Genomic DNA, 22,807 nt, shown 5'->3' on the forward strand with positions numbered 1-22,807 from the left:
AGAAAGGTATTTTCAGGATAGATGTTTAACAACAAAAAAAATAGAGACCCTCATCACAAATACAAGTTCAGAGGTGGCTTCAGCAAGGAAGAGGTGAAAAATAAGTTGCTTCTTAGAACTAGGCTGACTGTTTGCTTGGCCTTCATCCCCAATTTCTGAATTCCAGCGCTACATAAGAGACATCAGTTTTAGACACCAGATACCTAAGAAGTACCTCCTGTGTGCAAGGTTCTGGGAAAACAGAAGCAAACACATAGAATAATTCTATTCCCTAGAAACTCAGCGAGTCAAAGAGAGAAGCAATACTGACTTCCTTTGGAAAAAAAAAAGGCACAGCTAAACTACACCATAAATATACACCGAAGTAAACTAGCATTTTAATCTTGAGAACTCAAAAATGATGTTGTGTAATACACTTTAGGACACATTTTCTAGGATTTCATTTTATGAAATTAAAAGAAATGGTGGTCTTCATCTTTTGCTGTTTTATATTTTCATTTTTGTTTAGTTGCTATTAATATTTTTATTTCCTCATTATCTGATGTTGTATCAGCTATTGTCCAATCAGGTGGACAATAATTGGTGGTCCAAGCAGAAACCACTCTAGATACTTCAAGGAGAGAGGGATTTAAATGCAAGAGATTTGTGCAGAAATAGAGACAGACAAACGTTTGGATACCAAGGGAGAAAGGAGGGGTGGAAGGAATCAGAAGATTGGGATTGACATATATACACTATTGATACTATGTATAAAATAGATAGTTAATGAGAGCCTATTGTATAGCATGGGAAATTCTGTGGTTCTCAGTTCTCTGTGGTGACCTAAATAGGAAGGAAATCCAAAAAAGAGGGGATATATGTATAGCGAATACATATATTTCACTTTGCTGAGCGGTTGAAACTAACACAACATCGTAAAGCAACTGTCTGCCAATAAAAATTTTTTTCATTTAAAAAAAAATGCAAGGGATATGTTATAGAGGTGGTAGGAGGGCTGAAGGAGAGAAAAGAGGTATGGTATGTGTGGAGGAGCACAAGGGCGCAGGGAATTCCTAGCCAGGAATCAGAAAGCTGCCTTTGGGCTGAAGTCCAGGCGTCTGCTCTCACAGATGCGCTGGGAGCCACGTTGCCACGGTTCAGTGGGAGCCCAGAGGGCTGTGCTCCACCAGTGCTGCGGGCCCGTGGTGTGTGCAGTTGCCTGAGTCCTCCACGGTTGCTGGCAGCTGCTGCAGATATGCCAGAAGCAGGAAAAACAATGTTGCACCCCTCTTCCTGCAATCCAGCCTCCAGCAGAATCTCACCTGGAAGCTAGCTAGCAAAGGAGTCTGGGAGATGTATTTTGCAGGCTTTCAGTTCTGGTGATACAGAGAACAGTATAGGAAGTGCCAGGTGTGGCCAGTGAGTAGGGATGCACTGCTTGGGGATGATGAATTTGTCACGAGGCCCTGAGCGGAGAAGGCATTATTTTAATAAACTGATAACATTCAGACGGGTGGAGAAGTGGAATGGCATTCCAGCTAACGGGCATGGCCTGGGTAGAGGTGGGAAAGCAGGAATGCACATGACACGTTCAGGGAATAGTTTCTCCGGAGCTTGAAATTCTTAGTGAAGGAGAGTCGGAAACGAGGTTGGAAAGGTAGGTTAGAGTCAAACTGGGGAGGAAGTACTGTGACAGGATTGTCTTAAAATTAACACGGAGCAGTGATTTGGCCTCGGAGAGACCACTGAGGAAGCCCACGGGATAGTTCCAAGCTTTGTGATGAAAAGGACGCAGCTAAGGCCACAGTAGTGCTGTTGGAGAGGAAAACGCAGTCCAAGGTAGGTAAACTTTCAACTGGTGTATCTGTCAGGGGCCTGGGGGCAGCCATGGGAGTAAAAAATGAATTCTGATCGTCTCAGTTTTTCCACTGATTGATGGTGTTAATTGCTTCGCGATCATTGAAGGCCTCTGTTCTCTACTTGATATGCTTTTCCCTCTCTGGGATGATCCTTTAGTGAGTAAGGTTCTTCATAACTTTTTGTATGGATCTCTGTCAAAGTGGCACTTCATTAATCATGATCAAAAACTATATTAGTAAATCTGAAACCTGTGTAACCTCTGCAGGGGCCTGGATAAGTTGAGGTGACACTTTCATTACTTGGGAACAGCTTTTTGGCCTTTTCTTTAGACAGGAATTCACTTATCCCGTTTAGCCAGTAATTATTGAGCCCTCTGCTATATGCGGTGCTGAAATTGAATGAGGAGTGGGATGGATAGGACACTTGTCGCCCTCTTCTTGGAGTTAACAATTTTAACACACACTTTAAAGGGAAAATATTGCTCAGCCTTAGAGCCTCTGCGTTTCCTGTTCACTCTGCCTGGAACACTCTCCTCTCAGCCTCCCACCTTGTTAACTCCCTCACTTTTTTGTTCTGTGATTTTTTTTTCCCCTTTGTTGGAATATGAACTCCATGAGGGCAAGGATCTTCGGCTCTTTTGTTCATTGCTGTATCCCTAGTGCCCAGTGTAGTACCTGGCACAACAGTAGGTGACTGACAAAGCCACAGTATTTATTTATTTATTTACTTATTTTAATCGGAGGCTAATTACTTTACAATATTGTGGTGGTTTTTGCCATACATTCGCATGAATCAGCCATGGGTGTACATGTGTTCCCCATCCTGAACCCCCCTCCCACCTCCCTCCCCATCCCATCCCTCAGGGTCATCCCAGTGCACCAGCCCTGAGCGCCCTGTCTCATGCATCAGACCTGGACAGGGCTCAGTATCTTTTTGTTGAGTGGTTGAAGAAGTGAATAGGGGCATCTCGGGAACTAAATAAAGGCCACAGTAGTTAGAGCCTAGTGAGAAAGAACTAGAATGGCAGGGATGAGATCCCACAGGGCTGGGTAAGACTTTGGGGTTTTATTAGAAGGGCGGAGGGACGTTCTGAGGGGTTGTAAGCAGGAGGTCGGCAGGGACAGATCTGTACTGTTAGGTGATCTGCCCCTCTGCAGAGTACGGGGTCGCACAGAGCAGTAGAGTGGGAAGGGCACTTGAGGCCGTGGGGGTCTAGCTTCCCTGCCGGCGGGTGTTTTCTTTCTCAGCTGTTGAATTCGAGTGTCTGTTCCAAGGGTAGGGATTGATTAATATCAGTCTGATTATAATTGCATGCACTCAGGTTATCATTTGCCCCAAGAGACCTGCCTGTCTCCTTGAAGAACATTGTTGTCCAGTGAGCCTGCTGACAGACGAAAGCTGTCAAGATAGCTTGGTTGTGAGATGCCATTTAACTAGTTTGTATCTGTGTGTGCCTCCCCTCCCTTCTGTGAGATTTAATGACCTAGTTGGGGAGAAAGTCCAGGCCTCTTGGCTACTCTCCAAGTGTTCTACCTCTAAAATGTTGGGATTACCTTTCTCAGAATTCTTCTGAATCATTTGCAGGCATGGTAAGTGGTTTTCTAAACTTTGATTTTGCCGCTTTAAAGACTGTGTGTACTAGTACTTCTCGCTATAGGAATTTGAGTTTCTTTGGTTACTGGAAGAAGGCCTTTTCACTTGCCTCTGCTGTTTAGAATGGAGTTGAGTAGCCCATAATAGGTAGGAATGTTTCTGCCTCCTGACATGGTAGTTGGCAAAGTAGGAGAGGCAGCTCTTTATAAAGGTCACTTTGGAAGAGTATTATTTAGGTACTTAGCATTCCTGGCATTCTTGTGGAATGATAAAGGTTTATGGCCTTTTTATTAAGTTCTTAAAATTGAATGATCTTTAATTAGAAACAAGCACATACAAAACTTTGTGACTCCAGACAACAGTGGCCTTACTGTATTAGCTTATAGAGTGAGGTTTGCGCCTGTAGAAATATGGGATTTGGAGGAGGAATCAGAAGGGGTGTGAGAAGGGTATATTGAACACATCCTAGCCCTGTCCAGGCCATCAGCTCACTACAGCCTTGACTGTGTGGAATGTGGAACATACACCTTTAAAGCTTGATTGCCTTTTGATTGCTTCTGACTAGACTGATAGCTCTCATGATTCAGCTGGTTGAGTTGAGCTTTTGTTAATACTATGGAAAATGGCATTCAGTAGCTTAAAAAAATTTTTTTTTAACTCATGTTACTATAAGACTTGACAAACCATGATACATAGATTTGAATCATCATCTTTGAAATGGTCTGCTCTTATGTTTTAAATAAGACAGTGGAGGAATATATAAATTCAAGGACTAAGTTATTACAACCCCCTTCCCACCCCTAGCACCACCCCCCCCCCCCGAAAAAAAAGAGACAACAGCAAGAGAAGTCCCACCATACTCCTGTGTAAGATTCTTCACTGGACAAAAAGGACTCAGAAAGTGTGTATCATTGCTTCATCCGAGTTTAGCTCAAGATGGTCCTTAATGAGGAGAACTGACCGGCTGGTGTATTTGGCAGAGCATTTTGGTCTAAACAAGTTGTATATAAGTTTATCTACTGATTCCTGTGCTCTTTAGGGGAGTTACTAGCCAGAGGGATCATCCTGTTGTGGACAACAAAATTAAGCCTTTGATGGGCTCTTTTAATGGTGGGTTTTCTGAGCAGAAAGTCGAAATAACAGTTGGATTGCAGGAGCGAGTGAGTGGTCTGAGGATTTGGGGAGAAAGCCCACTGAATGCTGAAAGTGAAGGGGCTGAGCTGAGTCGCATCTGTTCATCACCACACCCTCTCTTCCTTCTGCCGATTGCAGTAGTCACATAGCCATGTCATAAACGTTTTCGTTTAAACATAGTTGGTGCTGTAGGTAGTTAAAGTAAGTCTCCTGGTAGGATTGTAAAACGTTGCTATATTTTTTTATTCCGTTTTTTCAAGTGTGAGTTAAAAATCAGTAGCTATTTGTGGTACGTCGATTTTAAGACTTTTCTAGAGAAAGTAGCTGTGCTGTGTTCCCAGGGCCACCTGTAACCTGGGGAGTGGGAGGTGAAGTCAAGGAGCAGGGCACTCAGCAGGTTTACGGTGCGATGGAGCAATGTGAGCCTTCTGTGCGCAGGCAACTGGGAAGGGTGTAGTGTCACCTAATGTGAGTATAGTTTTGATAATTTGAACTCAGGGACATGGTTTTCTGAGTAGCAGCCAAATCCATGAGGTCAGGTGATTTCCTCTTGTAGGTAGGACAGCCATCGTGGAAGAGTAGGCTGGACCTGTTTCCCTTCTGAAGTCCAAAGGCCGAAGCACTGGCTAGAGATGACTCATTGGCTTTCATGGAAGTTACTGGCCAAGGGCTTTCAAGGAATGGTGGTTGATAAGGAGGAACTAGGTACTGTTCTGGTGTGTTGTCTAAGGGAAACTCATGAAGCTAGCGTTTTACAGAAAACGCCGTTAATTAAATTCTCATATGACCACAGTGTTTTCTTAGTTATTTCTGAACTCCCCAAGAGGACATGTTACTTTTAGAGTTTGACGTTTATCTTGAAGTAATAGGTGCTGTATGGAACGTCCAGCAGAAGCTTATGAAAATAAGCTACGGTGACTGACGGACAGAGATTGTAGCTGCGATAAGCGGTACTGACTAGAGGACACTCCTTTTTGTCCCCTTCCTGATCATCTTGATTCTAGGATTTGATTAACCCGCCCCTGGCAGAGAGCGGTGTGTAGAAACAGCCCTGGGCTGGGGATGAGGTCGGGGAGGCCTCGCCTGGAGCTGGGCTGACCCGCAGCCTTGGTGGCTTCCCTTTTCTTCAGCTTCCGCATCTGTTACCTGAAGGAGCCGGCTGCCAGCTGTCCGCAGCTCTGCGCAGATCAGTTCATCTAGACGAACTCTTAGTTGTTAATCCCAAGAAGAATCTTAGGAATTTTTTTTGGCCAGTTTTCTTCAGATTTTGCTTCTTATTTATCTGCCCTTTCCCCTTGGCCAGCTTCCTTGACAGTGAGACACAGGGTCATTGGCTTAAGTATGGGAAGGAAATTATGGCCTTGAGCACAGTCAGAAAGAATCTGGCTCTCAGGCACTTCCTGTGAGCCACCACTAAATTACAAAGACTGGGCCCTGACAAGGTTTTTCAAAGGGGCGTCTTACACCGCCACTGTGTCAGCAATTCCATCATAAGCAGTTGTTTTTCATGGTGCTTATTACGACCAGGTTTGAAGTGGCCTTTACACGGAAAGCATTTACCCAGTAGGGTGAGTGAGGGTAGAATAGCAGAGAGAGAGAGAGGGAGGGAGGCGGAGAATACAAAGATTGCTTTCAGAATTCCCTCTTTCAGCCTGCACTGACTGTGCCATTCTTGCTCAGAATCCTGGGGCTTCCGTAGAGGGTGAAGTCCAGACTGTCCTTATCGTGACAGGGCCTGCCACACAGGTTTGCCCCCCACCTCTCCCGCCATCCATGCCTGTGCTCTCCGTTCCAGTTCTGTGGCCAGGACAGTGTGGTAGAGTGGGGAGACGGGCCTGGGCGTAGGGATTTAGGGGTGGGGAGGTGGCAGACCTGGGCCTGTTGGATGAGGCTGCGCCCCTCACTAGCCGCGTTATTTCCTTTCTCTGTGTGTCAGTAGCCACTCCTTTGCCCAAGTTTCCTGAATGAGTTTCACAAAAGGAGCCTTTGGGGACAGGCAAGAGACTCTTTTTGACCCTTGTTTCTTTGATAGAATCTTGGAAATTAGACCACCAAATGTCTGATCATTAGATTGGTTTTTGAACCATGAAGTGTTTTGAGCTTTAAAAAAGTTTTGAGCTTTTTTTTAGATAAACAACTATAGAAGTTGAAAATTTTTTTTCTTTTTATGTGGAATCTTAGCATATAAAGTAGATCAAATTGAGCTGCTCTGCTTAAATGCTGGGAGGTCTGATGTTCCACCTGTTCAGCCTTCTCCGTGGCCCTGAAGAACTGCCAGTTGCATCTGGGGCCCTCCAGGGCACTGCTCCTCAACCCTTCTCATTGATGCATGAGGAGTAGAGTCACCTGTTTGACAGGACCCCAGGAGAGGCCTAGTATAGAAGGGGGAAGATGCATCCGGGTGGTGGAGAGAGGGCCGGGTTCAGATTCCAGCTAGCTAGCTCAGTGAACCTATGTTTCTTCATTTCTCCGAACTATATCCTTTTGTAAAAAAACTGTAAAGAAAACTATATAAAGCACGTGCAGTTTGAACAGTTATGCAGTGAATGCGCTACCCATGTACCCAACCCAGGCCAGGACATAAAGCTCCGTTCCTGTCCTCCTCCTCTCGAACCTCCTTTCCTAGCCTCAGATAATGAGGTGATAAATATTCAAATAAGAAATAATGTTTTTCATAATGCTTGTTTGTTAATAGTGCCTACATGTAACATTTTTTCATTCAAAAAGTCATTTTGTGTTACATTGATTCATAAGTCCATCACCTCTAGAAGATTGGGATAAACACCTCAATTTAGAAGATTTTCAAAAATGATGAATTTAAGCCTAAGGCATGATTTTTGTGCTAATTCCAGGCTCCTTCCCATGTTCTGTCTTATAACTGTTCATTTTCCATTTCTCTCAGACCTCTGCTTTTAACTGTGTTTGGAAACAAGGCAAGTATATAAGTAACTGAAGCTTCTAGAAAATGGGAAGGAGAAATATAAATACTGGTTTTGTTAGTGTGAATCCTAAATACGTTTTTTTAACCTGTGAATTCTGATTGTTTTCTACTAAAATTTTCTACTAAAAGTGGATTTAGAAGTTCTTTTCTGTTTCTGTATGACCATTGTTCTTATCTTCAGTACAGAAGATGAAAATAAATAACAATAATAAAACCAACTGTTCTTATTTAAAAAGTTTATACATGTGCATAACTTATTACTAGCAGTGGTCTGTTCTAGGACTGGCAGTTTATAGAGGCATGCAAATAAGTAGTGAGGAATAATTAGAAATAATGGGCTGAAACCCTCCTGTCATCTTAAACTGCCACCAGGGGTACTGAATAGTGAGGCTTACTGTTGGACTTGGATAATTCGACCTATTTTCCCCAATTGAAGAAATGCCTGTTTCTCCCTCAGCAAGACAGATTTGGCTGGACGGTGCCTCCACTCTTGTATATTCAGATAAGTTTTTATGGAGAATGTTCCTTCAAAAAACTTTTTTTTTACCTGCTGAGTTTTTTTTTTTTAACTAAATAGATCAGAAGTGCTCAGAAGCAACTGCTGAGATAAATTTATAGTTTTACCGTTTCAAAATCTAAATGTAAAATTGACCTGAATATCAGGGAATTCAAAGGTAAGACATGGCTGTATTTTTGTGTCTTGGTTTGGTAAGAATCTCAGCTCACTCTATTAATGGTAGATAGGCTGTGATACCGAGGCAGATTCGAGTGGTCTCAGTTTCCATTTGGTCTTGGTGTTACGTTTCCTTCGGCATGGAGTATTTTTGCAGGTTATTAGAAGTTGTATGTTGTTGTTGTTAGTGTAGGTAACTGGGAGAAACTGTGCTGCATCAGAGAAAAGGGTTTCTCAGCCTTTGGTTTTGTCTTTGTTTATACTGGCTTTGATCAGAGCCTGATCAGAACTCCAGAATTACCTGAGAGAAAGCTGCTGAGGATAAAGTTTAAGGAAGTGCTTTTGCTGAAACCAACTCCCTTCATTCATCAGAGGAATTTGATTTTATCCTGTGAATTACTTGGCTTAGAAATTTTGTTTCTTTGGGGACCAGCTTGTAGAGTTCTGCATGAGAACTGTGTCATGGTGGAAAATGGGCTTATTTGCTTTATTCTGTGTGGGCCGGCTCTGATGGTAAGATAGCATAGCTGTGTTTTTCTACCCTGGAACGTGGAGGTATCTTTACCAGGGTTTGTGAGGGGTGGAAATGAGTCAAGAGGAGCATTAAGGGACACTGGTAAAAAATTATATATATAATATCACAGAATCTTTCATCGCTGTTCTTTTAAAAAATTAACTTTGGGCCAGATTATTTTCAAAACAGACATCTGAATCATCAGTCCTTGAAAATTGTTTTCGGTCCGTTTGTGTTTTCTGCATTGCGCTCTCTGGAGAGTGCTGTCCGTGTGTCTGCGTGGGGCATAGGAAGAGCTGAGTGCACATGCCTACCCCATGTCCAAGAATAGCCCATCTGTTGCATGAGATTACATGCTTCAAGACCAGACTGTTGAAACACTCAACTTAGTTAGTCTTTCCAAAAACGCAGATGATTCCCTGTACCCGGAGCCCTGGGGGTAGATGGGTTGTGGTAGCGGTGAGGAAACCCTCCCCCTTCACTAACCAGGAGGCCTGTGGAGCACCGTCGAGTGGGAGCACCACTGAACTGTTCTGGGCTAATGTGTGCTCTCTGCTTCCTTTGTATATCTGGCTTTCTGCCCCTTTCCCATCATAGTATTTTAATTTTCATTGGCCTGAATGATAGAAATATAATTGCCAAATTCAAATGATGTTTTCTTTCATGTATTGATAAGATGATCAATTCCTTAGACTGTGTGGATTTGTTGGGTGCAGCGTTGAGGTAGCAGTGTTACCAACAATAACTCACACTGGTGGGATAAAGGATTATTTTCATGTTGGAGGCTCACAGGTGAAATACAGTCTGTCCGTTGTGTGAGCCCTGCTGCCCTTTCCTACCTCCCATGCCTGGAGAACTCTGTGCCGAACAGTCTGTCCACTTTGGTCACCATCACTCACGCCCTTCACGGCTTTAGAACGCCTGGGCCGTCTCTCCAGCCCTGCCAGTCTCTTCTCTACCAGTTCCGATTTTACTTCTGCTCTGACACCATTCCCAGTCTACCCCAGATCTGAACGATCTCTTCTTTCTCTGGAGCCGCGGAAGTGGTCTGTGCCATTTACTGTCTGTGGTCTAGTTATTTTTTAAGTTTAAAATGGATGATTAGATTGCCAGCAGCAAGTGCCATTTCTGCTTTCTTTCATCACATTGTCTTAGAGGCAAGTATGTATTTGATTTGGTTGGTAGACAGGTTCTCAATTCTAAGAACTAGAGGCTAGAGTAATAAAAAATGGTTCAGGTCTCTGAAATATTATGAAGGAAGGAGAGAATTTAGCTGCTCTGTAACAGGGGCCATCAAGTGGCCTACCTTTCTCTTTTATTCAGCCTTAAAGACTGTTGTGCTTACTGAGTTTGATGTAGTCATTTCAAAAGACACTTCTGCAGTAAAGAAAAGGGCATTACTTCGGGTTTTGACAGAAATCACACAGAGGAAACGAAGATTCACTCTGGTGGTCTGTATTTTGTTGTCAGGTTCATAGGATGATAACTCCTATTTATAGTTAAATACTCTGATACATTATTTGTGCACATCACTAGCTTTAAGGTTCTGTAAATTTACCTGGATTTCACAGATGAATGAATTGAATAAACAAGAACCGTAGACTCTTCGTTTCTTTTTGTAAAGAAAAACCCAACTAAAACATTTTACTTCAACACTTAATAACATGAAAATAGAAACACTGGGTTTTTTAAGACTGTCTTGTTTCAGTTCAGTGGCTCAGTGAACAAGAGAGTAGTGCTTTCTTGTTATTGGAGCTTTTATAGCGCATCCTTTCTGGCCTGATTGGAAAGTAAATTCCTCTGGAAAATTCTCCTTGAGGAATTTCTCTTACGGGGAAAATGCTTCCTGGTTAGGTCCCCTCTTTTTGTTCTCCGTCTCCCCTCTGTGGAACAATGAGTTTTACCAGGTATCTCCTTAATACAGACATTTTAACCAGCTGCTGATGGTAATTCACAGCTTTGAAAATCCATTCAGAAATTTAACGTGGTGAGAAGTATGAGGTATTGAGGACATTTAGAAAATGCTCTGCTTTCTGTTAGATTACAGTGTGTATTTCCAATCCTTTCTCCTGTTGGAACTAAGAAAACTTCTGGTAACAAGCCACTTTGCTAGTGGCTCACTATGAAATTATTTCCTTATATTATTGTATAACGTGTAATTATTATACAGTGTTGTATTATTAGTTTTGGTGGTGTTCAGTATACGGTTGTTTAAAACGAAATGCCTCTGTTCTTTTCATAAGCAGAGAGCGCAGTTCTGGTTATGACTAGTGGAGGCAGACCTGTGTTTTACAGGGCATTCCAGATCGCAGAGCCAGAAACGCTTCCTCTTGGGTGGGGCTAGGGAGTGTGGGGTCGGGGATGGGAGGGTGATGCGCACACCGACAGAGCTGTTGACAGCGTGAACTTGGGCAGTCGTGGCAGTGCTGGGTCATTGGCATTTCTGTGTCCTGTGAAATAGGTACTGTCTCGGGAATGTTACCACTTCTTGCCCTGGGTGTTTTGTAGAGGTGTTAAAAACGAGAACACCCTCCTCTTACCTTCCAGTTGAGATGCTCTTTGGGGAGCTAGTGTCTTGGTTAAACAAGTCATATAAACAACGCCAGAAGCTTGGTGACAGGTTCTAAAAGAGTTCTCAAAAGTTGGCATTATGTTTTAGGTCAGCATATATTTGTGACAGAGAATTGAGAATACTTCTGGAGTGTTTTCCTTTCTGAAGTAGTTGACCTATGTGAAGCTAAATTTTAGGTTCTGTGTTTTTATTTTTTCAGTACAAGTATCTCAGTAAAGCTTAAAGATAGGAGGAGTTACTGTTTAAAGGAATATTTTTTCTTCCTCTGCCATTAACTCTTCAGTTTTGAAAGGATTAGTATTGGCAAATTATTAGAATGAATGTTCAGATTGTGCTGTTTGAGTAGCTTAGTTGCCCACAAAGAACACTGGTTCCCAGATTTAAACTCTGAAGACATTGTGAAGTCTTGAGCATACCCTGTCTTCTACTTTCTCTTTCTTTGTGGCCTTCAGATCATTAAATTTAGTGACTCAGCTAATTCTTTTTACCCACCTCTTAGAAAAGTTGAATGTGTTTGTGACCAGGCACTTAAGGTTATTTCCTTTAAACCAAGTGTTGAGATGTTTTTAGATTTATAACAGTCTTTGTTTACCATGTAATTCAGTCCAATTGAGGAACTAGTAAAACTGTATTATCCAGACATCAAAGACAGACGTGTAAGAAGAGTATGCTTGGACCAGGGAAACTATTAGGTTTCTAACAAGTGGAAAGTTACCAGATGTCCAAAAATTAACCACTCCTATGCCGGCTAATTCTCATTTCTTACAGCTTTTTTAGTTTAGCCAGCAGTATTCTGGGTTTAAAATAGCAGTTGCTACATTCTTGAGAGTTGAGAGTGTTTTCTTTTCTTTAGCATCATTCAGATAACTGAAACTTTGACTTGAATGGGCTAAACAGAAATCCTGCCATTAAAAAATTGTTAAGTGACAGGGTGTTGAATGAACTACAGTTTTTAATTTAGTTCAGAATTGAGCCACTGTCTTTATTTCTTGAGGTTTACAAGCAGGTTGTGGTTTTGTTTTCCTGTGATCATTCAGCCCACTTTCCAGAGGGTAAGTGGGATGATCAGCCAGCTGCATGTACCATTTGCTTGAAGTAGGACCTGTGTCGCCAAGTTGCATTTCAAGACTGGTCAAGTGGGTGACCTTGAGTCCTGCCAGACCCTGTGAGGGATTATAGAGAAAGGCTCTGGTAGGGGAGCACCCTTGACTTCTTTAAACTTCCGTCAGCATTCCTACCTGAGGCTCTGTTGAACCTGAGTCTCCTCATTATGTGTGGTACTGAGTAATGTGCAAAAAAACAGTTTGATTTTGTACAGATCTTTCCTTTTCAGGTATTTCAGAGATGTATGTAAATATGTGTTAGATATTCATAAGCATCTTATAATTTTACTTAGGTAAACAATCACCTAGGGAAGTGGAGGGTGGGGAGACTGGGTTTTTCTCTTTCCCAAAGATACTGTGCTTGCTCCTGCTGAAGTCTGGAGCTTAGCTTTTATAGGAGCAGGCCATTAGGTTATCTGGAAGCTGTTGCTTGCAGGCTCTGAGATTTCTCTTTTGAAAATGGTCAGTTTTTACATGCCATCTAGCAACATTTTGTCTCCAGTAGAGGGCTTGACTTCCTGGTTTATCAAAGGAAGACATGGATGTTTGGGAAAGGTCTTTGACCTTTCAAAGTTGTCATCACAGGGGCCAGCTGCTCTCCCATTTGTCACCCCCTGCTCTCCCATTTGTTACCCCCTTGTATCAGTCAGAGTAACATGTGGTAGGTAGTCTGACTTCCTGTGGCATTTCTTGTGAGACAGGTTCACAGAAGTATATTAAGGTTGTAGAAATGCTGGGTTCCTACCAAGCGTAAATGAGATTCAAAAGAAAATTGCTCTGTTTATTTTAAGATATTCTCTTTGGGAATGTCTCAGGAGACTGTTTCTTTGGCTACAGGTTTGGCAGTTACAGTCACATTACCTGTGTAAGTAGACGGCGGTGCGGTGTAAACTGTAGCAGCCAGAGACCATTTATGTACAGGTGGTCAGAGATTACGCGGCTTCCTTATTTCAGCCGGAAGGTTGCTGAAGACTTCGTAAGACATTATCATAACCTTTCATTACTTCAACTATTCAGACTTCAGGTCCTTTAAGGTGCCACTTCTCAGCCACACTCTGTGGCTCCCTGTAGCCTTTGGGGAAGAATCGGAGCTCTTTGAAAGTGGCTTCATCAGGTCCCTGCTTACCTGCTAATGCATCTCACCCATCTCCCCCGACATGCTCTGTTTCAGTTGATTCTCCCATGGGCTGCACCCTTTTCTGGGGAGAGAGGAGTCTTTGCACATCTCATCCCCTCTACATCTCACCTGAGGTGGAACTTCCTACAGCAAGGCTTTCCTAAATCTAAAAGGCTGAGTTTAGGGACTCTTTAATATGCTCTAAGAGTCATTTATTAATTCATTCCTTTAGTAAATATTTGTGTCAAACGTGGTATCATAGCCTCAAGACACAGAAGTGAGCAGGTCGGGTGACAGGCTCTATCCTCACAGTTAATGTTCTTATCAGGGAGACAAGCCCTATATTCACACTCCACCCCCCACCCCCCACCCCCCGCCCAGCTTTGTTTTTTTAAAAAGCTTTTTATTTGGAGATAATTACAAACTTTTAAAAATGAAAACAGTACAAAGGAATATCCTGTGCATTTTACCCGGGTGCACCTATTGTTAATATTTTACTTCATTTGCATTATTCTTTCTCAATATATAGATGCAATTTTTTTTGAACCAGTCATGTCCATTATCGTCTTTCCCCTCTTAATACTTCAGTGTGCATTTCCTAAGAAAAGGGCTCTTCTCTCATGTGATAGTTATAAACTTGATAAATTGACCCTGATAAAATACTTCTAATCTAATTCCAGTCATAGTATAGTGTCATTAATTGATCTAATGATGTGCCATGTAGCCTTCCTCCTCCAGCCCCTCCACCCCCACCCCATACAGAATTCAGTCTAGGATCTGATAATCGCACCTACTTACAGTGTCTCTGTAGCCTCCTGTTGTCTGGAATATTTCTTTACAAAGCCATTCTTTGTCTAGTGTGACACTGAATTTTTTTTTTTTTTTTAAACAGGACCCCCCATGCCCATCACCTAAATGGAACCTTGGTCATTTTGTGTTTGTCTGGTGTTTCCCGGTGGTTAGGCTGGAGGTGTAAGGCACTCCAGGCCATCACACTGTGCTGGGATGGCGTGACCTCCAGGGGCGTCACATCTGGAGGCCCCTGGTGTCCTTCTGGCCTCTTGGATGGTGGTCATTTTCATTGCTTGGAGTGTTGTCCAGTATCTCCACTGTATAATGAGCATTTGTTTTTCTTCTTCCCTTTGCGTCTATTAAGTGGTCTGTCAGGAGAAACCTCACTTCTGTACAAAATCCTGCTCCTAATCGAAATTTCCCCCCAGATTAGCATTGAGTGGTGATTGTCTGACGCAGTAGTGTGAGCCCAGGCTCCTGTTTTTTCCACTGGGTTGTAATTCATGTTTGTACTTGATCGTTTCGGTGTGCAGAGTGTCCCAGATCTGACCAGTTGGTACCCCTTCAGACCGGTTCCTGCATCCTCGTGAGGTACCCTGTCAGCCTTTCAAGCACTTCTTCCCTCTGTTACAACACGCTGTTCCAGGCTCACACGGTGCCACTCCTGCCCTAGCCCCGGCGTCAGCCGTGCCTCTGCGGAGCGTGCAGGCCTTGTGTAGTCCTCAGCACACCGCTTCCTGGGGCGTCCTCCTCCAGTAGGTGGTACCATACCTCTCGAAGGCACACAGATGTGGTCTTACTTTACTTGCTCTTATGGCTTTACCTAGCTTAAGGCCTGGTATACTTGATGTTTACTATAATTATTTATTTGTTGAAGAACAAAATTGGATTTTGCTCGTTTGGTGATTAAAATTGGGTTCAAAATTATAATACTGATTGGTTTTCTTTTTTTCTCTCCCTCTGTCTAGGAAGAAATGTTGGCTATTCGGTGATGAGAAGTGGCAAAAACTGACCTCGTACTGGTATACAAACACTATGAGATCTGACACTTTTGCTTCGTGGGCAGCCAGCCCCCACTGATAATGTGGGGAAGCCTTTGGGTCCACGGGAAAACACTAATCTGATCTTGGAAGTGGCAGATTGTGGCAGGATGTGTCGACGATGATGATGGCAAGAAAGCAAGATGTCCGCATCCCCACCTACAACATCAGCGTGGTGGGATTGTCTGGGACGGAGAAGGAGAAGGGCCAGTGCGGCATTGGGAAGTCTTGTTTGTGCAACCGCTTCGTGCGCCCGAGCGCAGACGAGTTTCATTTGGACCATACCTCTGTCCTTAGCACCAGTGACTTTGGTGGGCGAGTGGTCAATAATGACCACTTTCTCTACTGGGGAGAAGTCAGCCGTTCCCTGGAGGAGTGTGTGGAATGTAAGATGCATGTTGTGGAGCAGACCGAATTCATTGATGATCAGACTTTTCAACCTCATCGGAGCACGACCCTGCAGCCGTATATCAAGAGAGCCGCTGCAACCAAGCTTGCATCAGCTGAAAAACTCATGTACTTTTGCACTGACCAGCTGGGGCTGGAGCAGGACTTTGAGCAGAAGCAAATGCCAGATGGAAAGCTGCTGATTGATGGTTTTCTTCTTGGGATTGATGTTAGCAGGGGCATGAATAGGAACTTTGATGACCAGCTCAAGTTCGTCTCTAATCTCTACAATCAGCTCGCAAAAACAAAAAAGCCCATAGTGGTTGTCCTGACAAAGTGTGATGAGGGTGTTGAGCGGTACATTAGAGATGCGCATACTTTTGCCTTAAGCAAAAAGAACCTCCAGGTTGTGGAAACCTCAGCAAGATCCAATGTAAATGTGGACTTAGCTTTCAGCACCTTAGTGCAACTCATTGACAAGAGTCGGGGAAAGACAAAAATCATTCCATACTTTGAAGCTCTCAAGCAGCAGAGCCAACAGATAGCTACAGCAAAAGACAAATATGAGTGGCTGGTGAGTCGCATTGTGAAAAACCACAACGAGAACTGGTTGAGTGTCAGCCGAAAGATGCAGGCCTCTCCCGAGTACCAGGACTATGTCTACCTGGAAGGGACTCAGAAAGCCAAGAAGCTGTTTCTCCAGCACATCCATCGCCTCAAGCATGAGCACATTGAGCGCAGGAGGAAGCTCTACCTGGCAGCCCTACCCTTAGCTTTTGAAGCTCTTATCCCCAACCTAGATGAAATAGACCACCTAAGCTGCATAAAAGCCAAAAAGCTGCTGGAGACCAAGCCAGAATTCTTGAAGTGGTTTGTTGTGCTTGAGGAGACGCCATGGGATGCCACCAGCCACATTGACAACATGGAGAATGAGCGGATTCCCTTCGACTTAATGGACACCGTCCCCGCAGAGCAGCTGTACGAGGCCCACTTAGAGAAGCTACGGAACGAGAGGAAACGAGCTGAGATGAGAAGGGCATTTAAAGAAAACCTGGAGACGTCTCCTTTCATCACTCCAGGCAAGCCTTGGGAAGAGGCCCGCAGTTTTATTATGAACGAAGATTTCTACCAGTGGCTAGAGGAATCTGTGTACATGGATATTTATGGCAAACACCAAAAGCAGATTATAGACAAAGCGAAGGAAGAGTTTCAGGAGCTGCTGCTGGAATATTCAGAGTTGTTTTATGAGCTGGAGCTGGATGCTAAGCCCAGCAAGGAGAAGATGGGTGTCATCCAGGATGTGCTTGGGGAGGAGCAGCGGTTTAAAGCGTTGCAGAAGCTCCAAGCAGAGCGGGATGCCCTTATTCTGAAGCACATTCATTTCGTGTACCACCCAACCAAGGAGACGTGTCCTAGCTGCCCCGCCTGCGTGGACGCTAAGATTGAGCACTTGGTTAGTTCTCGGTTTATCCGACCATCTGACCGGAATCAAAAGAATTCACTCTCTGACCCCAACATTGATAGAATCAACTTGGTGATCTTGGGCAAGGACGGCCTTGCCCGGGAGTTGGCCAATGAGATTCGAGCTCTTTGTACAAATGATGACAAGTATGTAATAGACGGGAAAATGTATGAGCTCTCCCTAAGGCCAATAGAAGGGAACGTTAGGCTTCCCGTGAACTCTTTCCAAACACCAACGTTTCAGCCCCACGGTTGTCTCTGCCTTTACAATTCAAAGGAGTCTCTGTCGTACGTGGTAGAGAGTATAGAGAAGAGCAGAGAGTCCACACTTGGCCGGCGAGATAATCATTTAGCCCATCTCCCCCTGACTTTAATTTTAGTTAATAAAAGAGGAGACACCAGTGGAGAGACCCTGCACAGCTTAATACAGCAGGGTCAGCAGATTGCTAGCAAACTTCAGTGTGTCTTTCTCGACCCTGCTTCCGCTGGCATCGGTTATGGGCGCAACATCAACGAGAAGCAAATCAGTCAGGTTTTGAAAGGTCTCCTGGACTCCAAGCGTAACTTAAACCTGGTCAGTTCCACCGCTAGCATCAAAGACCTGGCTGACGTCGACCTGCGGATTGTCATGTGTCTGATGTGTGGGGATCCTTTTAGTGCAGACGACATACTCTTTCCTGTCCTTCAGTCCCAGACCTGTAAGTCTTCCCACTGTGGAAGCAACAACTCTGTTTTACTTGAACTCCCGATCGGACTACACAAGAAGCGCATCGAACTGTCTGTCCTTTCATACCATTCCTCATTTAGCGTCCGAAAAAGCCGATTGGTCCATGGGTACATTGTTTTTTACTCAGCCAAACGTAAGGCCTCCTTGGCTATGTTACGTGCCTTTCTCTGTGAAGTGCAGGATATTATCCCCATTCAGCTGGTTGCACTCACTGACGGCGCTGTAGATGTTCTGGATAATGACTTAAGTCGGGAGCAGCTGACCGAGGGGGAGGAGATAGCTCAAGAAATTGACGGGAGGTTCACGAGTATCCCCTGTAGCCAACCCCAGCATAAACTTGAGATCTTCCACCCCTTTTTCAAAGATGTGGTGGACAAAAAGAACATCATTGAGGCTACGCATATGTACGACAATGCTGCTGAGGCCTGCAGCACCACCGAAGAGGTGTTTAACTCCCCCCGGGCAGGCTCCCCACTCTGCAACTCCAACCTGCAGGACTCAGAGGAGGACATCGAGACCCCGTCGTACAGCGTGTTTCGAGAAGACACACCGCTGCCGCCTCTGTCCAAAGACCATTCCAAGCTCTCTATGGAACTGGAGGGAAATGATGGGCTGTCCTTCATCATGAGCAACTTTGAGAGTAAACTGAACAACAAGGTACCTCCGCCAGTCAAACCAAAGCCTCCTGTCCATTTTGAAATCACCAAGGGGGATCTGTCTTACCTAGACCAGGGCCATAGAGATGGACAGAGGAAGTCTGTCTCGTCGAGCACCTGGCTACCTCCAGATGGGTTCGATCCTTCTGATTATGCTGAACCCATGGACGCTGTGGTCAAGCCAAGGAACGAAGAAGAAAACATATACTCGGTGCCCCATGACAGCACACAGGGCAAGATCATCACCATTCGGAACATCAACAAAGCCCAGTCCAACGGCAGTGGGAATGGTTCCGACAGCGAGATGGACACCAGCTCCTTGGAGCGGGGCCGCAAGGTATCCATCGTGAGCAAGCCAGTGCTGTACAGGACGAGATGCAGCCGGCTGGGGAGGTTTGCCAGTTACCGAACCAGCTTCAGCGTGGGGAGCGATGACGAGCTTGGGCCCATCCGAAAGAAAGAGGAGGATCAGGCATCCCAGGGTTATAAAGGAGACAATGCCGTCATTCCATATGAGACTGACGAAGACCCGAGGAGGAGGAATATTCTTCGCAGTCTAAGAAGAAACACTAAGGTAAGACATGACTTTAGAGCTCTTGGAGTGACTTGCACAGTGACTTGGGGAGAGTTCATTGATGATGACAAAGATTTTCAAGGACAGCTTAGCCTGGTTAAAAACCGCTCTGTGTGTGTTTCCTCCTTGACTTGCCTTAAAAAGTAAGCAGTGTTGAAATGATACGAATGAACTTACGAAACAGAAAGAGACAGATGCAGGGAAGGAGCTCACGGTTGGAGAATAGAAGGGGTATTTAGGGAGCTTGGGATCTACACATGCACACAGCTCTGTTTAACACGGATCACTAACAAGGACTCCGGTGCAGCGCGTGGAACTCTGCTTAAGGTTGTGTGGCACCCTGGATGGAAGGGGAGTTTGGAGAAGAATGGGTGCATGCATGTGTATGGCTGAGTTCTCCTTGTTCACCTGAAACTATCGAAACGTTGCTGATTGGCTATATCCCAATACAAAATAAGAAGTTGGAAAAAAGTAAGTAAAGAGTGTCTCGGAAAGCTACTACTGGTAGCTCTCAAGTGGTAAGGACTTTTTGGAGAGAGAACCTGAGAAGTCTGTCCAAAACAATAGTTAGGTAATTACTGAAATGAGCAGATCACGTAGAACTTGTCAGTATCCGGACAAGCAGCCAAGCCGGTGACGACGTGCTTGGCCTTTCTTCACTGAAACACGGGAGTCCAGCATCACGGTCCTTAGTCTTTGACTGAGGAAGGAACATTTCATCCATACATCTCTTAAATACTCCTTTTCCCCCTTGATGATCTGTAAAGGTTGCTGCATTTTAGGTAGGGAAAAATTAGATGATTATTTTATTTGCACACGTAAATCATTGAAAGGTCTTCAGTTACATAAATGAAAAATAATCTTGCCTCTGCAGGTTATAAACCTGTCTCATGTCTGTAAAATCGAAGTGCCCTCCAGCTCTTTAAGTGAGTTGCTACTACTTGCAGATTTGATTCAGGGACCACAGGTGGGGTGGAAAGGGGGAAAGGTCGACCTGCTGCCAGATGCAGAGAAAACAGCCCCCAGCGCAGCGGCAGGCGGAAGTGCAGTGTAGAGGGCATTGCGCTCTGTCCTTGTGGGCTTGACATTTCCCAACTTTATTTTTCCCTCCAGTTAGAGTAGGGGAAACAGCCTTTATTTCTCAGAGGAGGCCATGTCAGTGAGACACCACAACAGAACTCTTACACACAGGCCCTCCCCCAGCATTGTGTATGCAGGGGTCCAGCTGGTACCTCCTGTCAGATCTGCGGTGACATTGGATTAGAAATAAAGTGCACCCTAACGGGAATGTGCGTGAATCATCTGGAAACCATCCCCACCTCCTTCCCAGTCTGTGGAAAAATTATCTTCCACAAAATCAGTCCCTGGTGCCAAAGAGGTTGGGGACCGCTGGTGTACAGGATGGTATCTCTTCATTGAAAGCTTTTGCTTCTCTCCCTGCTGTGAAATGGCAGAGAACAAAGTCACGTATCTGAAAGTGTTTCAGGGAACTTTGGAAGAAAGGTTGTCCCAAACTTTCATCATTGCAAGATAGACCAAACCAGAGGGCTCTTGAGTCCAGGCTGTTTTGAGAGCTGACAATTCTGATGTAGAATGCTGTCTGGTGGCCGGTTCTGCAGCTCATATTGGCTGAGAGGGCCCTTGGAGATGGAGGAACGTGGTGCCGTGGCCCTCACAGGGAAAGCCTGTCCACACCCTGCCTGTTCCCGGATAGCGTACAGCCTGCTCCTCTGTCGCCGTGGCCAGAGCTTCCAGAGCTCTCTGGCCTGTTGAGCGTCAGAGGGGCAGAGCAGTATCGTTGTGCGTTCTGTTCCCCTCCCATTCTGCGCTGAAAGTTGATAAATAACGTGGACATTCTTCTGTGTGCTCTCCCCATGCTTTGCTTTTACTTTTGCCAACCTTCATCTGCCATCAGTTTTTTGTTCTCTGTAAGCTGGTAGTGGGCGGGCCAGTGGAAAGCAGTTCTTATTTCAGAAGCCAGAAAGTAGCCTGAGCAGCCTGCCAGTGTTTCCCCGGAGCTCTCCTGTGTGATGATCCTGGAATCCAAACATTTTGAACGCTGCGACTTTCCTCTCCTCCTCCCGGTGAAGACTGTTGCCAGCGCAGCTTAGCGAAATGCTGGCAGTCTTCTAATTGGGGGGCTGTTTGCACACCTGGGAATGAGGAAGGTGTCATAGTACCATACTGTGGATCGGAACTGTTTTTCTGACTTCTAGCCACATTTATAATACTGTTGAAAATAATGCTTGTAAAATGCATCCCGAAACAAGCTGTGCTCTAAAGAGTAGGTTCTGCAGAGAACCACTGGCTACAGAGACCTCTGAGATAGCCGCCTCCGTGCTGGTCACGCGCATCTCCTCACCTAGAACTGCCTCATATTGGGTTGCTGGGTCAGCGTGCAAGGAGTGACCAGCTTCCCGTCCCTCCTGGTTATCTGGGCCCCACCTCTTCAAGTCAAACAGAAACGATTACCTCTGGCCCCAGAGCAGTAGCGTGCCAGAAGTCATTTAGGAGTATCCTTTGGAAAGAGTGAGTAAAAGGTGAAAATGTCTTTTCCTGCCTTGGAAAATGGTGCCTTAAAAGGAGCCTCGCAGCTTTGTCATCCTAATGCAGAGAGAAGCGGAGTCTTGATTCTGTTCCTGATTGGCACAAACCTTCTATTAAAATCTGCTGCCATTAAGGAATCAGACTGACACTTGTTCTACTGGAAAAGCAAGATCCCATGGGGCTGAGAGGGCCAAACCCCCTACACGGGGGAGTCTGGTCTCTGACTGTCACTGGCATGACAGAGCAGTACAGCCTTCTTTTGAAGTGAGGGGAGAGCCAGGTGGTAATGGGGAACAGCGCACGCCGTCCCTCCCGCACGCCAGACACCGCTGGGGAAATGGCACAGGTCGCTCTCACCCACGCTGCAGCACCCGGGGAGGCAGTGAGACGTGCGCAGCTTCTGAAAATAGGTGGCCTGCCTTGGAAGGCGAGGGGAGCAGGCATCCTATGCTGGGGCTGGTTAAGGCCATGCAGTGTGCGGTGATGGGGAGCTCGGGCTCTGGGAGGCGGGGGCCCTCCATCAGATGCCAGTTCCACCAGTTCCTCCTCGTCCCGGCTGGGCCTTTGGGGATGTGACTCACCTTCCACGTCCCTCCAGCAAGAGGAGCCAGCAGTAGCACTTTTCTCGTAGGGTGCGAGCAGTGGAATGAGACTGTGCGTGTGAAACACAGCCTACTGCGTGCCGGATGAGCATTCGTTGCTGTTATTATTTAACTTGACCTTGAAGAATGAGTAGAACTGAAGAAGTGCTGTGAGGAAAGGAAAGACTTAACGGTGAAAATAGGCATGTTGAATTCAAGGACAGGAGAACACTGGTCTGGTCTAGCTGAGAGCTTTAGGGACCCAACACTGTCCCTCCCTTTTCTGTAAGTTTTAACCCTGTATGTCACTTAGCTGCTTTCTCAGCCGTTACCTTAGCAACAAGCCTAACAACAGCCAAAAAAGCTATGCTCTGGGTACCTGTGTCATGTGGAGAAAGAAAAATTGCTCAGTGCCCTTGGCTGAGGTGCTGGATTAGCTCTTTACTGTAAAGCTGGAGTTGGAGTTCAGGGAATGGCTTTCGTTCCTAATAATGAAAGTGCAGACTGTGAAGCTCACTCTCATTCCAGGTCCTTTTCCCAGCTGAAGCATTTAGCA

At 45.1% G+C, this 22,807-nt stretch overlaps 1 protein-coding gene across 1 annotated transcript in view; it reads left to right on the forward strand.

Moving 5' to 3' along the window:
- Positions 1–22,807, forward strand: part of ARHGAP35 (Rho GTPase activating protein 35) — a 115,055-nt gene that overhangs the window by 23,753 nt on the left and 68,495 nt on the right. Inside the window, exon 2 of the mRNA XM_018062659.1 lies at positions 15,247–19,123. Within this exon, the coding sequence (XP_017918148.1) occupies positions 15,440–19,123 (3,684 nt within the window). The 5' untranslated portion in view covers positions 15,247–15,439. The remainder of the gene's footprint in view (positions 1–15,246; positions 19,124–22,807) is intronic.

Source organism: Capra hircus, chromosome 18 (genome assembly GCF_001704415.2).
Source record: "Capra hircus breed San Clemente chromosome 18, ASM170441v1, whole genome shotgun sequence".
In the NCBI taxonomy this organism is placed as follows: domain Eukaryota; kingdom Metazoa; phylum Chordata; class Mammalia; order Artiodactyla; family Bovidae; genus Capra; species Capra hircus.